Below are 24,106 nucleotides of genomic sequence, written 5' to 3'. Positions count from 1 at the left end.
AGAAACTACCACAGATTTCACTTATTATTCATGCTTAGTCACGACCTCAGCCAAAAGCTCACGTTAAAATCTCATACCATGTCTAAGCACACACATATATTATAGTTAAGTCATATGTTTTGCACAATGTCATTCATTATTTTTTTAATTATTTTTTACAAGAACACCCATAAGGCTCTGTTAGAATAAGTGCCTCAGATTGCTAAATGCTGGGCAAACATATGTATTTATTAGTTAGTGTGCAGGATTAACATAGAGCCCCAGACCTGCAATTAGATGGAACCATTTTTGCTCCAATAAAGAAAGTTCTCTTCCATTGATGGCACAGCAATGTGAAATCCTGGCACCAGTGAAGCCCCTCAGAGGGAGACCCCAACACAGTTTCTTTTTTTTGTCACAGACCCCAGCATAGTTTCTTCAAGATATTTTAACATAGATTTTATCGTACCTTGCAGGCCTGAAATATCATATGCATTCAGACAAACTTTCATTATGCTGGAGAACAGAATTTGGTCTTAATTTTGTGAAGTATGGCTTACTTATTTGCCCATACTGTTTATACAAGAGTGAGTCTATATATCTAATTTTTAATAAAAACATAGCAAAAAAGCTCTGTTTCCAAACAGGCAATTAAACCAGTAGAAAGTTCTGAACAAATAATGAGATGGTTCCTCAGACATCTAAAAGTGTATTTTTTCAAACTGCAGTAGAGCTTGGTTGATTCGTGCTTTTATTATGCTAGACACTCCATAAGTCAAACACACAAAAATGTAGCACTCTTAGCCCACTTCTCAGCAACAATTTAAGACAAGAGCCCTGGGATTTGATTTCATATTTCTACTTTTAATTATTTTTTCAATTACATCTGCATGATGCCACACTAACATAAAGTGTAATAATTAAATTTAAGCATTGACAGTACGCTAGCACAGGTGAAGAATTTTTGGAACGAATGGCTGAAGTTGGGCTTTTGTGACTACATAAATTCTTGAGTTTGCATCTCTGCAAGCGCTGAATACTTCATTCCAGTCTGACAAAATGCTTGTTATGTGCCCGAAGTCAGGCAGCATTTATCTCCTCAGTCTTAGGTGTTTAACATAAGTCATGTGCTGAAGTGCACGTGACCTGAATTTGCAGCATGAGTGTCAAAATGCCATCAATGTGTATTTGTTTCCAGAGCCCCTGGTGGTCTAGTGGTAAAGGCGCGGCGCTGTCACCAACGAGGCTCGGGTTCGATTCCCGGTCAGGGCCACTCCCGGGCAGGTGGGGCTCGTTAGCCCTTAAAAGGCAACCCACCTACGTCCTAAGGACCTCGCTGCCACCGTCCAAGCTCGCTTGGCCCCGGCAGATGAACCTTAGGATTAAAGGGTGGGCTCAGTTCCGCGCACACTGTGTCTCACCTAAAAAATCCAATGCGCAGGCTGGAAGGTGGAAAGACCTTCCCCGGATCTTCGCTCGCGAAGACTGGCCATTATTATTATATGTATTTGTTTCCACTGGCTTGTCCTGCCAAGTCTAATTTCAAGCTCCTTTAAGACGTTAATCAAGGAATATTTTGCAGTGCTCTGTGCTTAAAAAAAGGAGCCCACCACAAAAGAGCAAGATCTCTCTATCTGTAGCAGTATTGAATAAACCTGCATCACCCAAAGAAAAAGCTGTTGCAGATTATCAACTGAATAGCGTATTTAATGGTTCATAGTGTACTCTAATTCAACCTAACATGGAGTTCAGAAATGCCACCTGCTGACAGAAGCCAAAGAGATTCTGATATAAATAGCAGTCCTGCTACAAATTCAATTTGGCTACATATAGATAGCATATCTATCAATAAAAAAAGTCTTGAGCACCTAACTTCTCTAAGTCCTTGATTAACTTGCGGGGGGAACACCCCTGTTCTTTTAAATTTCTGCTGGCTACTTTAAACTCACAAAGTAGTTCAGCTTAGCAGATCTCTTTTTCTTGCTGGATCCTGTTTAATGTGCTGTTACAGCACTCTGCACAACAGCTGTCTGTGCCATATGATTACTTCATTGTTGAAAGCCTAACATATGGAAACTGTACTGAAATGTTAGCTGCTTTGATACCTATGAAGAGGAATGAGCTTTTACATTACAACAACGCATTTTTTAAACAACTTGAAGTAAAAAAAATTAAACACACATTTAGAATGTAAACCATATTAGTTTCCAGCATGCCTGTTACTCTATTCCAATGCCCAGTTCCAAAAGCTGGTTACTATTGTGGTTTTGATTACTATTACCAGCAAACAATGGGTGGTTTTCTTTCAGCTTTTGCATTCTTGGAAAAGAAAAGGGAACAGATTCAAGAAGAGGCCCTTGGGATTCCTTCTTGAGTTATCCATGAAAGCAAATGCTACACAGCAGAATTATAGGAATGATATCTCATGTCATTAACTGTACACAAGATAACAAGGTTTATTGGGAAAACTCATTAACTGCCACACAGTGTGTTGCTTCTCAAAATCAAAGCTTCCACGATAGACAAGTCCTTAATGGTTCAGAAGCAAGGTGGGTCCTTACAGATTAATTTTTGAGTCCCAACTGCCTTTGGTAGGAGGAGAAAGGAGATCTTTTGTTGTAATATGGAGACTTTCTCCCCCTGTAAATTAATCACCCACAGAGGGAACAATGAAGCTCTAAATTATTTCATCAGCAAGAAGAACACTTGTTAACACAGAAGGAAGCTGTAACTTTTTGGTCACTGTTTTGCCAGTAGTTAGTTGCATTTGAATCCTGAACAAAATCCAGCTGAATCACAGAAAAGATTAATAGTCTGAGTTGTAAGGATCTATTAATTTTATTGAATAAAAGCTTATATATACCTCTTAGAAGATATTTAATCTTAGAAGAGATTCCCTAATGATGTAAATGGGACATGATTCTCTTTAATTTAGGTACCTAAACCTACACCAAACAAAAATATATTTAAAATTATTGCAAGTACTTAGAATGCAGTCACACTAGGTACAAAATGTACTCCTAATTAAACCAGGCTCTGAAAATAAGACGCTAGGGGAAGACTGATTTTGTTTTCTTTAGCTTGAAAATATATTGAATTTTGCTTTCTGTCATGGAATCGCATATTTTATAAAGTCATGTTTCACCACCAGTATGATTTAGTAGACAAAAATTGGCCCATTTCACATGGTATGTTCTAACTGACTGAAACAGAGCAACTTTATGATTACTGATGCAGCTACAAAGCGATTCTGATTTCAGTTTAAGAATATGCTCTGTATATCTAAAAAAGTACTCAGTTACTATAAGTCTAAAAAAAAAATCAGCATTCAGATAGTATCCTCAGCTGGTAAATGTAATGATTTCTACATCAATAGTACTAACTTGAAAGCCTCTCTCATAGTTTTTTAAAGTTTTAAAACACTACTGTACTGAATTTTTAGTCATATTTGATTAAAATATCACTGTTTAGACCTTAGGTTTCTTAAAAGTTAAGGCAAATCCTACAAAGTATTATTTTACTCCAGATTAAAATTAGTTATTACTTTCAAGTTTCACTAGACAGGAAAAAACAATTGAAAAGTTTGGTATTTTTTGTGGGTAGAAAATGGGGTCACTTTCATAAATACCGAGATTGGACTAGTGGAAATTTCAAGGAAGTCTGCCATATTAACGAAAGGTAAAACCTTTCAAATGCAGTCAATCAAAATGACTGGACAAATATGACTCCCCAGAAAGGCATTTATCCTAATTAATAGGACAAACCAAGAGTTATTCACCTACTTAAATGACAGCTGCAAATCAAAATGGGACTTGCCAATTCTCTCATGGGTTCAGCTATGACCACCCATGAAAACTTCGCTCTTTCATATCCTTCATAAGGGGAAGGAGGCTGAGAGAACGGCCACAGCTGTTCCAGCCAAGCACAGCATCCTCAATGGTTTGTGCCAGGACTGGCTGCCATCCACAGCCCAACGTGATCAGCCAGTAAGTGGGTCTATAAACCTATTAAAACAGTATAAATGTTATAACTTGTAATCTATTAAAATTAAAAATAAACAGGGAAGGACGCCTGAGAAGCCAGCTTCTTCAGAGCCAAATGTAATGCTAATTATGAGGTTTTCAAGTATTCCAGCTTTTTTTTGGGGGGGAGGTGGGCAAGACTTAGGGTTGAACCATTAAAAAACCAGTTGGTGGTATTAAACTCTTACTTTAGGATTTATAGGAAGGCCAAAAATTCACTCCAGGCTGAAATTTACTATTCCAAGCCTGGAATAGTTTAAAAACAAACAAACAAACAAAAGCAACAACAAAAAAAGAAAAGAGTCATAAATATAGAAGAAAAAAAATCTCAAAAACAGTGGTTTCAGATGATTTTTGGCATTCCTTCAATGCAGAAGTGGCTTTATTTTTTAAATTTTTTTTTTTTGGTCTGAGTTTCATTGCTATGAATTACTTTTCTAACTAAAATTGGGAACAGGTTATTTTAATAATGAATTACCAGTAAGTTACTATCACTGTATCTTTTTAAAGCTTTTCAGTATGAAGAGATATCACAGTTCTCAAAAGAATGTCAATGCTCTGACTTACACTCAAAATCGAGGAAGTTAGGGGTGGAAATTTCATCTGTGAGCCACACAGATGTATGAAAACATTTTAAAAATTAACAGCGTATGTTAAAGATGCAATGCCAGCCCCATTTTTATCCATAACTAGACTTCATTAGTTTTGTGGGTTTAAAATTGACATTTAAAAATAAAGGCAACATAAATTTTTGTGACTTAATTGAGTGCTCCTTAAATAAAGAGATATTTCAATGTTTGCAGACTGTTCATGTCTTTCCAAAATAAGCTGTGGGGTGGTGCTACTTTGCTCTATTTCCCTATCACCCCAAGGAGCCTGTACTGCTGATGGAAGCCATTTCTTTTGCTAAATCCTGCCTGTGAACTCTAACGAGCATTTAAGCCCTACTAAACAAAGTCTCCTGGGAGACACTACTGTTAAAACAAAAACTGGAACAAACTTTTAAAGTGAACTTTCTGCGATCATTAGAGGATGCAGGTCTTAAGAAGAAGAGAAAACTTGCTATAGGAGAGGGAACAAAAAACCAAATGTAAGCAGAGAGCATATGCCAGCCACCCTGAGGGAAGAGAGGGGAGGTATAGAAAATTAACTACTGCATTTCTACTTCCCACCAAAACCACAAATGGGCCATTTCAGGGGACTAACACATACAGAGTCTGAAGATAAATACATGTCTACCTTATTACCTGAGAAGAGCCTTAAAGAGTACACTTCTTTGCTGAATACTTCTGCTTCTCCGTGAATAAACTCATTTACAAAGAAGAAGGTACTATATGCACACATGCAACATTTGCAGCATCAATGTGTGTCAGCTTGGAAGCTGCTCAGCTCTGTCTGAGAACGTGGCCCCTCAGTCTTTTGGCACAGATTTTTACTGCAAAACTTAATAAACATTGTCTGCAGCCAAACCAACTTGAACTGTTTCTTATCAAATTTCACAAGCTAAGTGGGTTTGAGTCTGGTCAATACATACATGAGAGATCATTATATGAAATTACGCTTTGCTGAAAAATTACAACAGTAGCTTAAAAGCATCAGGAAATGGTGAGATGTAGATGTGAGGACATGCACGAACATGACTGGGATTCAAGCAGCTGCTGGCTTCACCCAAGGCAAGACTAACACACCTGGGAAAGCCAAGATGAGCAGCATACTGAAAGGGAGGACAGTACATGGAAAATGCGACTCAAAAGATGAGTGAAGTTTCCGCTTTTTACCTTGAACAAGAATGGCAAAAAGCCATGTAGGACAGATACTCTCTGCTGAGGAACAGGCGTATTTGCGTGCCCCCTCACTAGCCTGGAAGGCACGCTTCCTCTCTGGCATCTCAAGTGGCACCTTCTTGGCGTCATGCCTTGTGCAGTAACAGTACTGCCCGGCACACTGCTGAAGTTTGGCACCCTCACAAAGCATCGAACAACTGAGATGGGAGATAATAAAAGGGAAGTGGCCATTCTGAAAATTTCATGAACGAGTCAGGTCAAAGCAATCCCATTTTGTTTTTGAAAAAGTATAGCTCTGAAGGAGGATGAGGACAATGATTACACTGGGATTATAACAAATACAGAATGTAACCCAGACGACGCGTTTTCAGGCAACCTAAGGAGAAACAGCCTCGTTGTTTTCTCAAGTTACCACAGCATACATGTTTACCTGCATTCAAAGACGAATTAACAAGTTTGCTCGGAGTACAAATCAAACAGGATTGCACGGAAGGAATACAGCAGTATTCTTCATTCTCACTGGATGCAGTGGAGGGTATGCCTGTAGGGCTTGAAAGCTGTGTAGGCACTGTGAGGCTGAAATGTAGGATGATTTACACACTCTAAATTGTTTCTCTGAAACAGATCTTGCCTAACTACTCTTGGTTGTATCACCTTGTTAGTCAACTGCCATATATACTTGCACTTGAGGGAAAAAGATTCACATCAGGCAATAACAGACATGTGAGCTGCATATCTAAAATTAGTCTGCTGGCCCTCCTGGGCTGTCTCTGCAGGTACTGTACCCACAGAAAGAGAAACTCAGCCATGGCACGATTCTGAGCACCTCATCTACAAAGGTTAGAACAAAATCCTATGCCAAGTAAACACTGGGAAAAATCCTGTAGTTATCAGAAAAATCTAAATGCTTACTTTAGGTCCAGAAGACTTCTAAATTTACAAAAATGGAAATTCTGGGCTGAGGCTGCTGAAATGCAAGTCAGTTAATAGTTAATTTTAAAAAAAAATCTTAAAGAATACATGTTTTTTGCTACTAGGCTATTACAAACCCTAGCTTTGGAAGAGGGCTCCAACAGGGAACTTGGAACAAGAAACTGGAAGTTGGCATTATTTATAATCTGCCAGACAGGACTTTCAGAAACGCAGCTATAACAAGCTGATTCTCTTAACTACAGGTAAAACAACATTCAGAGTAACTTGGAAAGTTTAAAAAATATTTAATAATAAAAATATTTAAGTAGACAGATGCTGGCATTTTCTTTAGTATTTGATGGAACGTGTTTCAAAGAGTACATCACTAGCCAATGTACCTGACAGAAGTGCAAAGTTATACTACCTGACCACATCATGAATCAGCCTTCTCAGGAGGAGCTGTACAAAAAGTAAACAAAAGAAAGAAGAAACTCCTTGCCATCTGTAATATGTCAAGGAAATGAATCAGTTTGTTTCAAATGGGAGATAATTAATAAAAACTAAAATTTTCTGCTTTACATTAGGACTTTATCATTTAAGTTTTCTCTGTGTGCTTCCCTTCTTCTAAGCAGGGACATACTGAACAATCAGTTCATTTTGCAACGTCCAGACAGAACACTGCAAGGACTGCTAAAACTTTTCCATTGAATCATTAATACTGAGACATGAAAGAGCCTATATAAAAAACACGTGGCATAATAGTTTTCAAGGCAGTGATGCTCATGTGATTTCCTATCAAGGAGAATATATTGAGCCTACTTATTACAGAACCCTATCATATGCATTTAGCGTTTTAGAAGGACATGCTGGTATTCTGAAGTGTACCAGAATTATCTGACAAGATCTCTACCTAATGTAAATCAGACTGACTCAGGCCAAGAGATCTGGTTCGGCAGAGCAAGCAGTTTTCAGTTTCAGGAATTTTATACCTGGGAAAATCAATGGAATATTTGTTTTTGAAGAAAACACAGGTAATTTTTTTTCATATATTTCTTTTAATGAACATAGTTTCCTAATGTAAGTCATGTCTACATGATGACAGGAGTACAACATTCCTCATTGGCCACTCATTTATCCATAAATTCAAAATCCCTTACAAAAAAAAAAAAAAAAACCTGATCACCTTTTTTTTAATCTTTAACTGGCCCTTTACCATATGCAAAGCTCTCCTACTGACACATAAGAGGTCTTTTGCGCATTTGGTGTTTCTGGTAAGGCTATTTTTTTCTTGTAATAATTTCAGCTGTGATTTTTAAAGATCATGTCCTTCTCTGCTTTAGCAAAGAGCTTGGAAAAAATGCCCAAACACATTTTAGAGAATGCAACCCAAATGTAAATAAAACAGCCCAAAGCTTTTCTGTTTTATCTTTAAATGTTCTTCTTCCCAATGCCTGCCAATGCCTATAGTTCTCTAAATGCCATGTAGCAAACCTGCTAGTTTATCTTGGGATAAACCAAACAGTAGGTGCTCACCTGTAGGAGTACTACTGCGAAACGAAGAGGAGGGAGTGATTGGAGGGGTGACTGGAGGAGTAAGGCTTCCACTGCTGTGGCGAGGTGGAGTAGATACATTCCCACGGGACACTGTGCTTGACAAAGTCAAAGAGAGTTTTGGCTGAATCTTTTTCTTCAAAGACTCCTGCTCACGTCGGGCTGCATCAGTCATAAACCTAGAACAAAGAGGATGAGAGGTTTGAAACACTATCCATAAACAAGCTTTAAGTAAAGTATTTTTTGCCCTCAGTAATCAAATGGAGCTTGAAACTCAACTGTGACAAGTTCCTCTGCAACACACAAATCTAAAAAATAACAAACTTCATCAACAGCTTTATTTCAGTGTTAAAGATCCATTTCCTTCTGATTTCAATAGAATTTACATTAGATATTTGTATCGTGCAAACACATGATCGGATGATTTTCCAACCAGAGCTCAGCATTACAAACAATAATACAATAACTGTACTTAATCATTCACAATGACTACACTCAATCATTCTGTGAAAAAGCAGCTAAGTAGCTGAAACAGAGAAAAATGTTAGCAGCAAATGTATTGAATCTGAAGGTCAAAGAGATAGTAGGAATCATTTCCAGCTTAGTATAATCACATCCTTCTGCTAAAGGTTTTAGACAATGTTGCCTGGCAAGAAATATGTCTAATTAGATTTCAATTTCTCAAACTGGGAGTTCCAAACTCTTGAAAACCAAGTGAGGTCTCTCTGTAGAGCTTTAGTACATGCTGCTCAAGGCCTATTGCAACTCAAAGTTCATCTCTGTGGGAAGCTGAGAGGGAATCCCACCAGCACGATGAAGGGTGTGCACCAGTAGCGCAGTAATTTCAGCAGTGCAACTTTTTGCACAGGATATCTTATCTATAATAAAAAGAGCTTTTTTCACTTTTACTCTGGTTCCTTCCAAAAAAGAACAATTGAAGGGAAAAAGACCATTTCATTCCAAGTACTGACAAAGAGTTACACCAGAACACCTGACACTGCTTTATGCTGACATTTGCCACTGGCACCTGTAGTAACTCTCACTTGAAAGGACTGGGGTTCCCCCACAACAGGGTGACTTAGTCTTCATGCACTTAGCATTCAAGTGACATTTTAGTCCTTTGTCTTTCCCTTCCACTGCATATGAAGCCATTTGAAGGATTCCTAGGAACACAGGCTAAAGTAAATCACCTTGTCAGAAGAGTCCTCTGTTCTTCAGGCTAAGTACAAACTACACCTGTCAGTGAATAAAAACAATATGCACTTGCACGTGGTACAAAATAAAAAGTTAAGTTACACACAGGCATTTGTCTGACCCAGTTAGACAGAGTAAATCAGGCTTTAGCTGAGACACAAGCTTTAGGTGATGATCAAGCAGCTGTGTGGGTACTTGGCTGCTAGCAGGGGCCAATGCATCAATCTACCAAATTTCTCTTTATGTGACAATTGTATTTGCTATGTGACCAAACTGCCTGTTGTGTGACTTCACATTCCTTATCATATCACAAGCAACCACTGATGCATATCCAGAATCCAACAGAGGACCACCTTTAGCTCCCAAGGAAGAGCAGCAGACCCTGAGGACAGGGAAGCAGAGGAGATGCTGCCACACCGGTCATCTGGTTCACAGGTTATATCCTGACATCATATGAAGGCTCAGGCCACAGGCTGGTTGGACAAACTGATTCTGCAGACCACAGTACCACGACTGAACTGCACTGAACATGACCATCAGGTCCCACTGGGTCTCACAGCAATACGTAATAACTGCCATAGCATCTGCAACATGGTGCTGTAGGACAGTCCAGTTTCTTCTCTGGGCCTAAACCAACAGTTTAAATTAATATAATCAATATATTCATCCAGACTCCATAGAAACCCAACATTTTGTGACTGGCTTGCAACACTGGGGCTGACTGGGTGGGAGCTGGGTAGATTCTACTGGCTGAGTCCCATCCTGACTGCACTTAGGAAGAGATCTCTGAGAAAAAACAGCTCTGGTGGAACAGTAAGAGGTGCATAGGAAAGGGTGAGGGAGAAAGGAAGAAACCTAGGGTTTAGGCATTTATGCCAAATATGAAAGAAAATTTTGGCTTAGATATCGAAAACCCCAGACTTTTTCCAAAAGAGATTCGTGTACTTTAACATAGCCTCAAAACACTGTGGTATAAACTTTTACATACCATTAGAGCAATAAAGATGTATCCTGTCCATCCATACCATGAAGGCACTAATAAGTGGATTTTTGCCATGGTATGTAACATCAACACACAATCCACAGACATTAATAAACAGGTATGTGACATGACAGCTTATCTTCTTTGAACTGAGACAACAATACATCATGTCAAACCTAGATATGGCATTTTTATTAAGTTAATATTTTAAATGCAGATATCCATAGTAACAGTTGAGTGCTAAATTTCTCTTCTTCAAACAAGGGTGCAGATGACATTGTCAAAGCCGTCCTCAAATATAAGTGTAATTTCATTCAAGAAAAAAGAACTAAAAGAATCTTAATAAAATGGGCATTCGGTACACATTTGCTTTCCTCTAACTAGGAAAAGTCTAATTCACTATTTTTGCAATTTGTAGTATGATGTATGCTTGCTTCTAGATGGGAAGCCTTATTCCTAAAGAAAATGTTATGGTAACATTATAAATTCTTGAAAACTTGGAAGATAACCTCAACTCTGAGATATTAAAAGTAGCAGCACGAAAGCTGCTCTTTAGCAAACTCTGCCACAAATAACAATGTTAAAATAACATTGAGGTATAACCAGTCTGGTTGAAGTCCATAAAAATCAGGAAAATCTGAAGTTACAGCTGAAACTTTTCCCTGTCCTCCTAACTCACTACATTTGGGCTATGCACGTAAAGTATATTCCAAAATGTCATTTTTTGTCTACACTGCGAACCTGAGAGAAATGGAAGGCAGTCTGTGGAAAGTTTAGTTTCTGATATCTTAAGTATGGACTTAACCTTTTCAGATCCAAATAGTCCCATACATGTTTGCTGAAGCACTGCAAGTGCTATGTTTTTGAAAAGAAAACTTGTCTAAATGGATTAAAAGAGAACATTTTTCAGTATTTTAATTAAAATGCTGTATTGCACATGTGTCTAACTATGGTGGTGTTCTTCATATCTTACAATATAAGCATTTTAATGATGATCATAAAATAACATTTCCAAGTCAGGCTTTAATTTTCATGTTGAAAGTACATTATGGTTGTAACATCAAATGTTCAGGAATGAAACATGCAGGAATTAAGGTTGAATACTGGTCTCTAAATTACATGACTGCATGCAATTTTCTCTGCCTCATTTAAATGCACAAGATGCCTGGGAAACAGAAAATGAACTGGAACTAACAAAGACTGCTGTAAGAGCACTTAGGTTAAATCCCATCTCCTTGATAGTCTCTCTCACCATCCTCAGATCCATCTTCTTACTGAGCAAATCTACCTCTGCTATTTTCAAATTATTCTTATCCACATAAACCTGACCCTCCAGTTCTACCATTATGAAGATTTCAGTCACCTTCCCTGTTGCATAGGATCTTGTTTACACCGCAGAAGCCTCTCTCCCCAAAATGAATACGCCGCGTAGATGCAGCGAAACAAGCAGTGTTATTCAGCTCCCAGACATTCACTGACCCTGTTTTGAAAAGCATGGTGTTCATGTGCTGTCTTGCCAATGGTTCATAACATCAGGGAGGAGCGAACTCTTTAGAAAGAGATCTTTTCTACACCCATTTTTATCTCCTTCACCCTTTTGCCGTCCTAATAATTCAACTCCCTGCTCCAAAATATGTATGTCCAATGAGTTCTGAATCAAGTGCTTGCAGAAAAATACAGTTTTCCCCCCTCTTCTCATTCCCTGGAATGGTTGAGTATTTTTATTGAAACTTTCCCAAGAAATTCAGCCTGAAGGAGACACCCAGCATGGAAAATTTCAGCCCAAACAGATGAATGCTGGCAACACAATAAGCAACTGAAACAGTCTTATAATGGAAAGTGTTGCACAACCTTTCATATAGGTGGCAATATAACACAAACAGCATTAGCTGTTGTTACCAATATAAAAAGTCACAAAAAAGCAGAGGCTATGTCCAAATTCAAAAAAGCCTTTTCAAATCACACCTTTGCAATATTTCTAAGTCTTGTCACCCCCAAAAGCTTTGGAATCAAGAATGAACAGAAGTGGAACACGTTCTCAGAAACTTCCTTGTGCTATTAGCAGGCACTGCTTCATGATAATGCCCCAGTGTGACTCACATGATGATGTCAGAGTTCGTTTATGATAAAACATATGCTACACAAAATTCTAAGAAAGTTTAAGAGCTCTGGACTCATACATCCAGACTGAGGGTAAGGGTTACAAAAATGAGTTGCAAATAAATTGTAAGGGAAAAAATACCCAGGTTGCTCTTCAGAATGTATATTCTTGATAATGCTCAGGAGGGTGTGAGGTACCCTCTCCTCCTCTTCTTTGCTGCTAAAGCTAGTTGATGCAAGAATTTAGCCCTTCTTGGAGCAGCTCTGCTTCTGTGTCCACAGACATTTACACTGACAGTGAAGAAGGTGCATCACAGCTACCTGGTTATGTTTGAATATTAATTTTCTACATATGATTTCTTCATGATCTAGTCTCTAAAACATATACCAATAGAGGATAAGTCACAATCACAAGTCTATTGTTCTCCAGTTACCGCATACACAGAAAAGAGATGGGAGGTGGATTGTTTTCAACTTTACACAAAACAGAGGTTTGAGCCCAGGATTGCTCCACAACACTGTCCAGCTGCACATAAGCTTAAAAAAATTTACAGCACCACCTAACAGTAACAAATATACCCTGTCCTGTGCCTCACCACTGATAACTAGTACTAGCTCACAACAGGAAAAGATACTGTAACAGAATTAGTTCTGACCCTTTCTCATTATCACACAGATAATTACGGAAAACCACTGATAGTAACATTTAGCTCATATTCATGTTTGCCTAAATTTGGCTAACGTGTACTGGGAAAGCCCATCACCTCGTCCAGAACATGAGAACACGCTGAGCTTCCACCACTTGCATTTCAGCAGACTGCTCCTTAACCCAACACTTGGTCAACTGCAAGACCAACTGGAAAGAAGAGAAAAAAAAAATCCATGGTGCTTTATAACAGATTTGTGCTGCCTTCTGGTAGTATTTCATTTAGATAGAAAGTAGCCAGACTTACGTGACAGATGGGGCACACGCTGACTCAACTACATACTACATACTTAACTACATACATACATGAAAGCCACACATTATTTCTCCTGCTGCTCTTTATAAACATCAGAGCAAGGTGCTTGTTGTATCTGCTTTACCCCTCAAGCTTTTCCCATTTTGACTCAAGATATTTATGCAATTCTTCGTCAGTGCTGTACCAAGAGAAATAAGGAGGTGGGGATGGTAATTTCAGCTCCCAGTCTTCCTCATTATATTGTTTAGGTTAAAAAAAAAAAAAAAAAAAAAAAAAAAAGGTTAGGATGGAAAGCACTTTTAAAACTTCAGGAGAACTCTATTTTGAAGAGGGATTAGGAGTATCCTTCTCAAGGCATGACCTGATTTCATAGGACGGGACTCTGTGGACCCATCAGTTTTGGACTGTCCTCCACACCTTTTGCTGCATTTACAAGAAAAGATAAAGGAAAGCAGTTTGATTTAGCCAGTGCTAAAAGAAAAAGACAATTGTTAAATTGAACTGCTGTCAGGTTAAGGAGAAATCCAGTGAAATCTAAATGGTGGGAGTTCAGCAGTAGGCTGTCTTGTCTCCTGGAAAGGATGAAAGGCTTTTCTCAGTTGTACTTGAACAATACTGGGTCAAAACAAAACCAGTCAATGTCCCCAGTAATGCCTTGCCATGCTATTTATGTGATAATGAGGAAAGAAATATATGAGCAAGTTTCATACCATCCATCAACTCAAATAATTTGATGAACACCCTTGAGCACTTTCATATACCATTCTTTGTAGTGTGGGGGAAACAGAAGTATTCTCCAGCTCTGTACAGTATTCTGCGAGCTTCACAGAAGCTAGCAACAACCTTTTTTCTTTAGAGATTTTTTATTACAGTTTTGGCAAAACCTTAAAAAGAAACATCAGTGTGAAAAAGCCCCATTAAAACCATGCAAAAGCACACACATGCCTCCACACTATTTAGATTACAGAGTATTTGCATTGTGCTAACACATATGATTCATACAAAACTCCCTTTTGATTGTCTTGCCTTTTTTCTGATTTCACAAAAACATAAAAAGTCAAGAAGAAACAGCACAAAATAATAACCCCCTCTCAATTATCCTCTCAAACCTGAATCATGTTTCACAAGATGCACTAACCAGATCAAACAGATCATTAAAGGGCATTTTCAAGTTTCTGAAAAGAACTCTTCCAGCCCAGTATTTATGGCAGAAACAGCCACGCATGCACATTCACTGAGATCAGGTCTTAGAAAGGAATTCAGTGTTCATTCTCAGTGCCAGTTGAATTCAGACTCCTGTACTGAAAGCTTTCTGTATGTCCTAAATAAGGAATATTTATGACAAACTGATGAGTATCTTAGAGAGACAGAACAGAATCAGATTTCTTTTTATTATTAGCCTTAGGGATAAGTCATTGCTGGTACAATTCTTTCATTTCCATTATTTAAACAATTCTCTCAAGATGTAGAAATACTACTGCCACAAAATCAACTACAGTATAATACATATCTTCCTGACTATGTGCATCTTTAACAAATGTAGTAGAGATTATTAGGATGCATGTGTACCTTAAAAAGAAGTTAAATTACACTTCTGCCTCATCGCTGAAAGAGTCTAACACAACATGCAGTCACACTCATTACGGTCAGTAGACTCGAGGCTGCAACCTTAGGAAATCTGCTCAGTACGACCAAGAGTTCAGTGGGTTTACTTCAGTTGCCTGCTCCTCACATGTTCTTAAAAGATACAATAAGACACAATAAAATATTCACCAAGAAGACATTCCATGCTTCTAGCATGGAAAATTGATTCAGAAGATTGAGTAATTTCATATATAAATATGTAAGTGGAGCTAATGGACGGTGATATGCCAAATAATCTATTACCACTCAAACAGAATAAAAATAAAGCAGCAATTATCTACCCATCCCAAACCATATTCTTGCCTAATGTAAAACTTTTTTAGTGTTAGGCTCTGGCAATCAAAACAAGGCACTGCCAAAAGTAATGGAAAAAAATTTAGTATCTCGATTTTGGGAATATACAAAAAATGTCAGTGTGAATAACATTTCATACTTACGTTAATATAAATACCAAATACTGGACATGAGCCCTAGCTTTCCATTTTACAATTATTATTATATGAAATATATTAAATGATTTTTATACATAGTATATTAATGTTAATATGTGGGCTTTTTCCCTCCTTTATTCTATGTTTTTTCCCCTTCTCCTTTATTCTGCTTATACTTATTTTCCTCTATCTACTTTTCAAGTAATATTTAATTTAAAATTAAAAAATGCCAAACAAATCAGTGTTGTATGTCCACTCCACCATAAAAAATAGCTGTTTACTTTAAAAAATAATGTTCTGAATCTTCCAAAGAAGGAATTTTTTTAGGTTTTTGTCTGTTTTTTAAGCAACATGGTACTTTGGCCTTTTCTTTCTTGAATTTGCGTAGGTAATGAAGCAAATGCAAAAGGGCTGCATTTTAGTTTGTATTCTTTTTAAATTAACAGAAAAAATGCACACTGGATAGATAATATTAGAACAGTAACGTAATCAGGACAGATGCAGTCTTATTTTAGATATTTCATTCATAATGAAAACTCATTACTTATCCCCTCGACTGCTGACAGGGACGCAAGGAGAAGCCCACATCATCCTTCTGACATTAAAACAAACAAATGACACTTCTGTGTTTAAAAGGAACAAAATTAGAGTTCACCAAAATCAACTTAGAAGAGCAACAGTAATTTCCAAAACATTAGAAACATATTGCTAGTTCTCTTCCTTTCCCCTCCCACTCCTTCCCCAGTTTTTTCCACCCTATTTTGAAGTGAATCAGCGAGTTGCAGAAAGGAGCTATAACTTAGCTGCAGCTTCAAGATTCTGTAATTTCCATAGAGTGAGAGGCAACAGTTAAGCAAAAGAGATACCTGAAGGAGGTAATTAGCAGGAAGGCAGCTGCTGTTTGTCATGATACTGTCACCTCTGCTACAAATGAAGAAGAGTTTAAAAAGTCACGATAACCCTCGCAGGCACATCCGATGAAAATGCTTACTATGCTGTGTTCTGCCTTGACATCAACTTACTCCTTATCAAACTCATTCCAGAGTTTTGCCAAGAGCATTCGGATGGTGTAAAACACTCGCAGACTTTCTTGTATTTAGGACAGATTTTTAAGCTGCTGCAGCAAACCCCTGCCTTTAGTGTAATGTATCAGTCCTCACTTCAAAAATCCTCCTCCCTGCATTCACAAACAGGTTTATTAGGACATACATCAGCCTTGGCTTTGCTTATGGCCATTAACGAATGAACCAGTCATCGCCTGCTGTTAACAACAAATACCTCATGGATTATTGCTTAATTAATCGTTGAATATAATGTCGTGAATCCTTACATTTCAGTTCATATCCTTGTTAACATACAGGAAAAATGTAATGTCACACAGCCATAAAACATTATAGAGCCCAAAATGAGAATCTTAGTAGACATAAATAACATGAAATGAAAAGAAGTATTTCAACATTTAAAATATTTTTTAAACTGCATAATTTAAAAAATGCACACTGACAGTTTTTAAATCTGCATCACATATACAAAACCCTAAAATTATTTTTCTTAGTATGAGTAAACACTATTTCAGATGAAAGAGTATTGATGGCATCTTATCAGCGATACTCTAAATTAAGCTATCAGTTATTAAATTTAAATATTTTAAATATTGTAATTTCATATTTTATGACTTACTAGACTACTCCAGGCTTTCATAATAACGAAGTGCAAAATTCTTGAAGGCAGAGTAAAAATTTAACTTTTATTTTAGTGAGATAAAAGTACAAGGGGGTTAAATTGTGTTTGCTTCTTATTTGTAGAATTATAATAAATAATAATAAATTATCAATCTCTTTGGAGAAGACCGAATTAAGCTGCTCATGGACTAAAAATAAAGGGTCTATATCTCCTAAATTTGACTCTAATCTCATAATAGTTCTTATGTGAGACTAAGTACTGTACCAGCCCCGCTCTGGCTCTCTGTACAGGCTCCAATATTGTCAAATTGCCTAGTTCCAGTAGGATGTTTTACGTTCATATGTGCTTAACCTAAAATAATGTATTTTTTTCCATTACTGGTCCGCCCTCTTTCCTTGTTGAAGAGTTTATTGTAACTATTTATATAAAAACAATTTCTTTCAGTCAGCCCTATGTAGAAATAGATCTGTGTATGCATGACACACACTTTTACTGTTGGACTTGGTTTCATTTTATTGATGCCTCAAGGACTTCTAACTTTAAGAAGCAGGGAGCTAAAATGTCAGATATTTTATTCTGGTAATGTTCCATTTATGTCTGGTATTCTTGTGTCATTTTGTGTCGAGTTCTTCTGAGAATTCAAGTCAACACCCAAAGACGGATTCATCACACAAGAATTTAAAAATAGATATAATCAAAAAGCATTGCTTATTAACTCTAAGGATATATAATATCAATCTGCACAAATAAGCCAATCTTCAGGATTTTACACAGTATTATTCAAACACATTAACCAATACATTTTTCAGTCTTTCAGAAATGTATCACATACTGTCTGCACTGGCTCCTCCAGCAGCATCAATACAGTAAGCAATACAGAATATCCATTCAACAAAAATATGACAAAGAGAAAATTTTTGGTAATAAGCTTCATAATAAATTAATTCTTAAAACCTTTCAAACACAAAGACACCACAGTAGTTTACAATGCATTCACTGTTTGATTTTATCTTTAAAGAAACATTAAATCTGTTTGGGAAAACACTGATGCAGAACATAATCCTCCAGATGAGAAAGAGCATTCAGCTCAAAAGGTGCTTTCCAAAGCTTGAAATGTAAGTGAAGATTTAGATGGAAAAGCATTTTTTAAAACCGATTTATAAATCTGTATTCAGAGGACTGGGTGGGGTGTAAAGCTTATAATGGAAAATTGCAGCAATCTTAACATTAGGAATGTGAAATGTCTGGTCTTAATAAACCAAGTTTTCAGGCATCGTGAGTTGTTTGAGAGGACGATAGCAACTTACAAACAACTCAGTCCCACTAAAATGGCAAATTGAATGTTCCCAGTCCTCCAGACTCTGCTGCAATCAGTCACACGTCCATAAAACAGCTGAATCGAAAGATTCCTCTTAAAAGGCAAGAAAGTTCAGGTAAAGGTAGACAAGGAAAAGCAGAGAAGGAAGTAGATAATCATCACACGGGTGTTTGCTCTTTCATACAAATGGAAGAATGAACTCTAGTTTCTGTAATTATGCGATATTTTAAAAAATGTACCTTTCTATGCTTTAAGCTGATTTGACTGACAAAGTTAACCGTTCATTATGTAATCACTGTATTAGCAGTTTGGGGAGGGGGAAGTACCAAAGAATCAAGAATAACTCCTGGGGTCCCATTATTCATCTGTGAGGTATAAAAGCAGAACACTCATTTGCATTTTAAAATTTCGTTCCCGTTAGTCTCAGGGTGTGCTCTTGCACCAGACCCAGGCACGTATGGGGTAGTGCAGTAAATCCCCCGGTTTTGCTCAGTCTAACAGGAAACCATTCCCTTGCATCCCTTGCTGGCAGCCACCCTCCCACCTCCAGCTCGGAGTGATCTGATGAAACCAGCGAAACCCTGCTAGGATGCGGAAGAAAAGGACTGACATCTGAATAACTAACAATGCGCTGCCTCTCAGGCAGACAGCAGGGAAGTTCCTTCAGCCCTGTTTGATCTGCTTCGCTGGCGTTATTGCAGAAAGCTGTTTTTTCATTAGGTAAGGGAAAAATCCCCCAAAGTCATGATGCAGCTTGCTAAGTGAGGTTACAAATGCACCCCAACACAATGATTGAAGAGAAAATAGATGGTGTAATACAGAAAGGTCTAAGAATTCCAAGTGGAAAAAAGTATAAATGACTATTTTAATTAATTTCCTAATGTAAAACACAGCTGTAGTAATGTTGGCAAATATCACCTGCCTGTTTTAAGTTTGTTAAATGAAATCATGCTCTTTAATTGGGTCTTAATGTACAAAAGTATGTTTTATTTACTTTTTATTACAATATCAGTATTTTAACTTTCAGTTTGCTTGTGCAAAAGCTTTATAAATTACTTGAATCACTTAAATCTGAATACTATAATCTGCAGTTACAATGTACCAGTTTGAGTTTCAACAATTAAATGCCTTTTTTGTGGACTCCTGCTGCTATGTGAACTAGCTGTAGGCTATTAAAATAATGAGTCCGGACTGAGTCATCTGATCTCAGCCTTGGTGCAAAGCCTGAGGAAAAGGACTTAGCCCACAATTCCTAGTCTGTTTACCAGACTAAGACCAGACTGTTGGAAGCGTTATCCCAGCGCTCCCTTCCCCCCTCCCGCCCCGCACTTGGCCGGGGAAAACGTGGTGTCACAGAGCCCTCTGCAGGCTGCTGCTGCCTCGCCGCCCGCAACACCTCACATCCATCCTCCCGCCCCACTGCCCAACATCAGCGCCCATCCGAACCACCTCACATCCATCCTCCCGCCCCACTGCCCAACATCACCGCCCATCCGAACCACCTCACATCCATCCTCCCGCCCCACTGCCCAACATCACCGCCCATCTGAACCACCTCACATCACCTCCCAGACATCTGTCCCGCCTTGCTGCCCCAAAACAAGCTGCCTACTTGCTTGCCCCTCCATTAAGCATGGCCTCCTCCAGAAGGGTCCGAAAAGGGCTGTAGGCCACGGCAAGGCGGGAAAGTACACATCGTGGGGTGGTGGAAAGTCCGTGCCAACAGCATCTGTGAATTCCGGATGCCCTGAAGATCTAGCTTTTTCGAAGTGTGGGTTTATGATGCCATGTGATGCGAGGGAAGGGGTCTCAGTGGAGTAGACAGGTCTTCTCAGCTTGCATTCCACAAAAGTACCACAGATTTGGTCACCCTAAGGATGCTTTAGAGAACCATAAATGTGAAACTCTCTTCAGTGACAATAACGAGGAAAAAAAATCTAAAGTCTTTCTCTGCTTCACAGAATCAGAATCACAGAATGGGTGGAGTTGGAAGGGACTATCAGGTCATCTGGTCCAACCTCCCTGCTCTAGCAGGGTCATCCTAGAGCACATGACACAGGATTGCATCCAGACAGTTACTGAATATCTCCCATGAGGGAGACTCCACAGCCCACTCTGGGCCACCTGTTTCAGTGCATGGTCACTCTCACAGTAAAGAAGTTCTTCCTCATGTTCAGGTGGAACTTCCTGTGCATTACTTTCTGCCTGTTGCCTCTTGTCCTAAAACCTTCACCTTCAGAAACAACACCAGCAGCACCCGGCACAAAGGGAACAGTACAACTGTCTAACCTCTCACACCCTCCAGAGGAATTCAAAAGCACTATCATTCACTTCTTATTTTCAACAACATGAAATAAGTCTTCCTACAATGTCGGCATATAAAATACAGAAACACACATGGCATGTGCACAGGGTGCTGTCTAAAGCAATATCTATCTTAGCTCAAACTCCAGCTGGTATCCAGGGACTGCTATAATCTGTATTACTTTTAAGCTGTTTGTGTGCCAAGATATATAATTTGTATTCTTCCTTGTTCTTTCTGCAGGTTTTGATGCTATATGAATACATATAACAAAAATAATTAAATGGAGACCTTTCTCCAGTGAATCTCTGCAGCTTTTTTTGTAATTTACTGAATTTATCACCATTTCCACTTACCACTCTCTGGAAAAGATCAGACCTCTACCTTTTACACTTCCATTCTTTACACTCCAATCACATTTACATATATTATCAACTCATACTTGCATTTCTTCCTTGTTTTCCAACAACTTTGCTGCGCACAAGTGACATGCATATTCTCTGCATTACCAATGTCATTCCACCACTCCTTTTGATTTTGGGCCCTTCTGATCTCAGCCTTCTCTGTTTCACACCCCTGCTCCAGTTTAGATCTTCTGTCCTGGTTAGTAATCCATGTCCTGAATTTAAGTAGCACTGTATTGTTGCTTATAATTTGTTCCTAAATATATATATATACACATATATACATAGATACACATATACATGCATCTATTACATGCATCCATATGAATTAAATATATACCTGCATATTAAACATACATGTATATGCTTTTTCCTTTTAACAGCCAAGTGAAATCACTGCTTTTGAGGGCCAAAAAAATTAAATAATGAAGTTTAGAAGTTTGTGGCCAAGATAATATGACTTTTGGAGAGACCTTTGTCATGCAGCACATACCTAATAGGATTCAGCACACACAGCAGAATTATCAGTTTGTGTGATTTGGATGGTTCTCTAAGCTAAGCCCTGATGAAAGAATCTGTTTTGAGAAGTGGACTATGGCACTTACATAAAGACAGAAAATGTTCTAAACCCTATACTGTAGTTTTAGATTTTTAAAATGTTCATTAAACTCCAGTGAAGTTTGCAAATACACCCTGAGAAATCTTAAGAGCTCAAACCCCAGAAAGTAAGAAAAGAGAAACTTAAATATCAATCAAGTTTTGATATAACCATAATAAAGTGTGATAATGTCTGACATGATTTTTGAATTTCTGAGGTTGTCATTAGTGAGGTACGAGATCATGCATGCAAGATATTCACCTGCATCCCTTTCTGCTTCTCAAAAGACTGCCAAACAGAGGGAATGTGGCAGAGAAATTTTGGAAACAGCCTCATAACAGCACTACCACTATTTCCATTCTTCAGTCAGTACCTAAGCTCGCCACGCCACAGTATGTTGCAACGCATATTTGAATTCCAGTTTTATTTCAACCACCTGCAAAAAGCTAGTCTAAGAAAATGCTTTAAATGCAAATTCCCGCTCATCCTATGCAGATCCTAAATCACACCAACAACCTCAGTGCAAACATTAGCCATCTTTAATAGCTGGCCCCACCAACTACAGGGACTTGAAACCTCTGGCCCTCTCAGCTCGCACAGTGGTTCCCACAAGTGTGTGCTTAGTGGTTCCTTGATGGTCTACAAAATTATACTAAACAGGAGTTCATTAGAAGCCAGAGGGTAAAATTTGGTGCATTATGGCCTAAGAATATATTGAGTGTTGACTCTGGTCTGCAAAACTGCCACACTGTCTGGGTTGAGATCCACTGTCTGGGTTGAAAGGCACAGGGCCAAGGTTTGTTCCCACTTTTGCCCGGAGCATCAGACATGAACCTATATGAGGGCATTCCTCAGCTGTTCGTCTCACCCAGAGCCCTGACCTGGGCCAAGTGGCCCCTTGGCAAGATGCAGTTCTCTCGTGTCAGCAATGCCAGGTAGAAAGAGAGATAAAAGGCAGACAATGAAATAACTTCTTGTTGCTTACTTGTCACAAAAATTTCACAAACCTTGCTTTACATATTAACATAGTACTCTCTTTGGAGATGAGGACTTAAAGAAATATCTTTGGCATACTGACCTTCAGATTTAATTTTGTTCACAGGGCTAAAAATCTATTAAACCTTCCCACTCTCCTTCCCTCTCTGTCCACCTTCCAAGTCTACTTTGGCATATTCCTACCACATGAACTAGCTACCAAATACTGAGAGACCGAAGAGATATGTGTCCTTTTCTATCTTCCCCAAAACTTATGTCCAGCACGAGAGGAGTCATTTTACAACCTACAGGCCTGGAAAACAACCTATGGACTGCTGTCAATATAAGGCAATAATAGCAAACCCTAATGCTTTTTATCAATCAATCAACACCTATGGTAAAAAAATCAACACTTTCAGGATAGCACACTGACACAAAACACTTTGCTTCTTGCAAAACTTTAAGCAAGAGCTTTAAATCTTCAAATAATTTAATTCTCAAAAATGTTTTAGCTGTTTCTAAGGCCAGCTCCCCAAAATGAATTTTTTTTTTTAATTTCTGTTTATCAATCCAAAAAATTTTAAAAGCTGTTCTATTAATATGCTCCAGGTAGAGTTCAGATCATGATTTAGAGTGGACTTTCAAAAACTAATTTTTATAGAAATTATGGAATACAATGATAGTAAATATTTCATAATTTTTCCTGGAGATTACTTCCTAGAAACTCTGAAAGACAGTTCTAATCAGTCTTTCACAGTGGAGGGGGACAAAGAAACAATTCAAAGGAAGGAGTTTTTGTTTAATATCTGCAAATGCAAAAGCTGTCTGATAAACTGTCTTCTTTTTATTCAAACTGATTTTATCAAACCCTTCTTCATTCATGGAAGCCAATTTTTACTTGAACTGTCACTTCTTTATAATAAAGAATTATAAAGCAGGATTAAACAATATAGCAACATATACAGATTATATATAGATTAAACAATATAGCAACAGTGCTTTGCACACAAATTTTACTCGAGAACTTCTGGATCACTCAGGTAGGCTTGCCCCTCGACACAGACCACTTTCTCTGAAAGGAAGAATTCTGAAATTGCCTTTATAGTATTTTCCTGTGGGAGTTGCATGTAAACGCTCACATATAATCAATTAAAATACTTAAACTCCTTTCCACTCCCATAGTAACTCATGTCTATTGTGCTGCATAATTGAGAGGAAAGGGCAACAAAATCCTATATGCAGGATCCATACTTTTTGTTAAAAAG

General features: G+C 38.1%; 1 protein-coding gene across 2 annotated transcripts in view; it reads right to left on the bottom strand.

Moving 5' to 3' along the window:
- JAZF1 (JAZF zinc finger 1) overlaps positions 1 to 24,106 on the bottom strand; it is a 187,799-nt gene that overhangs the window by 22,308 nt on the left and 141,385 nt on the right. For both annotated transcript variants that reach the window (XM_050322568.1, XM_050322654.1), the window contains exon 3: positions 8,231 to 8,427. In XM_050322568.1, the coding sequence (XP_050178525.1) occupies positions 8,231 to 8,427 (197 nt within the window). The remainder of the gene's footprint in view (positions 1 to 8,230; positions 8,428 to 24,106) is intronic.

This window comes from Myiozetetes cayanensis, unplaced genomic scaffold (assembly GCF_022539395.1).
Source record: "Myiozetetes cayanensis isolate MyiCay16 unplaced genomic scaffold, myiCay2020 scf1, whole genome shotgun sequence".
In the NCBI taxonomy this organism is placed as follows: Eukaryota; Metazoa; Chordata; class Aves; order Passeriformes; family Tyrannidae; genus Myiozetetes; species Myiozetetes cayanensis.
The sequence above is the reverse complement of the archived record's forward strand: the minus strand, read 5'-3'. Positions and strand labels throughout refer to the sequence as shown.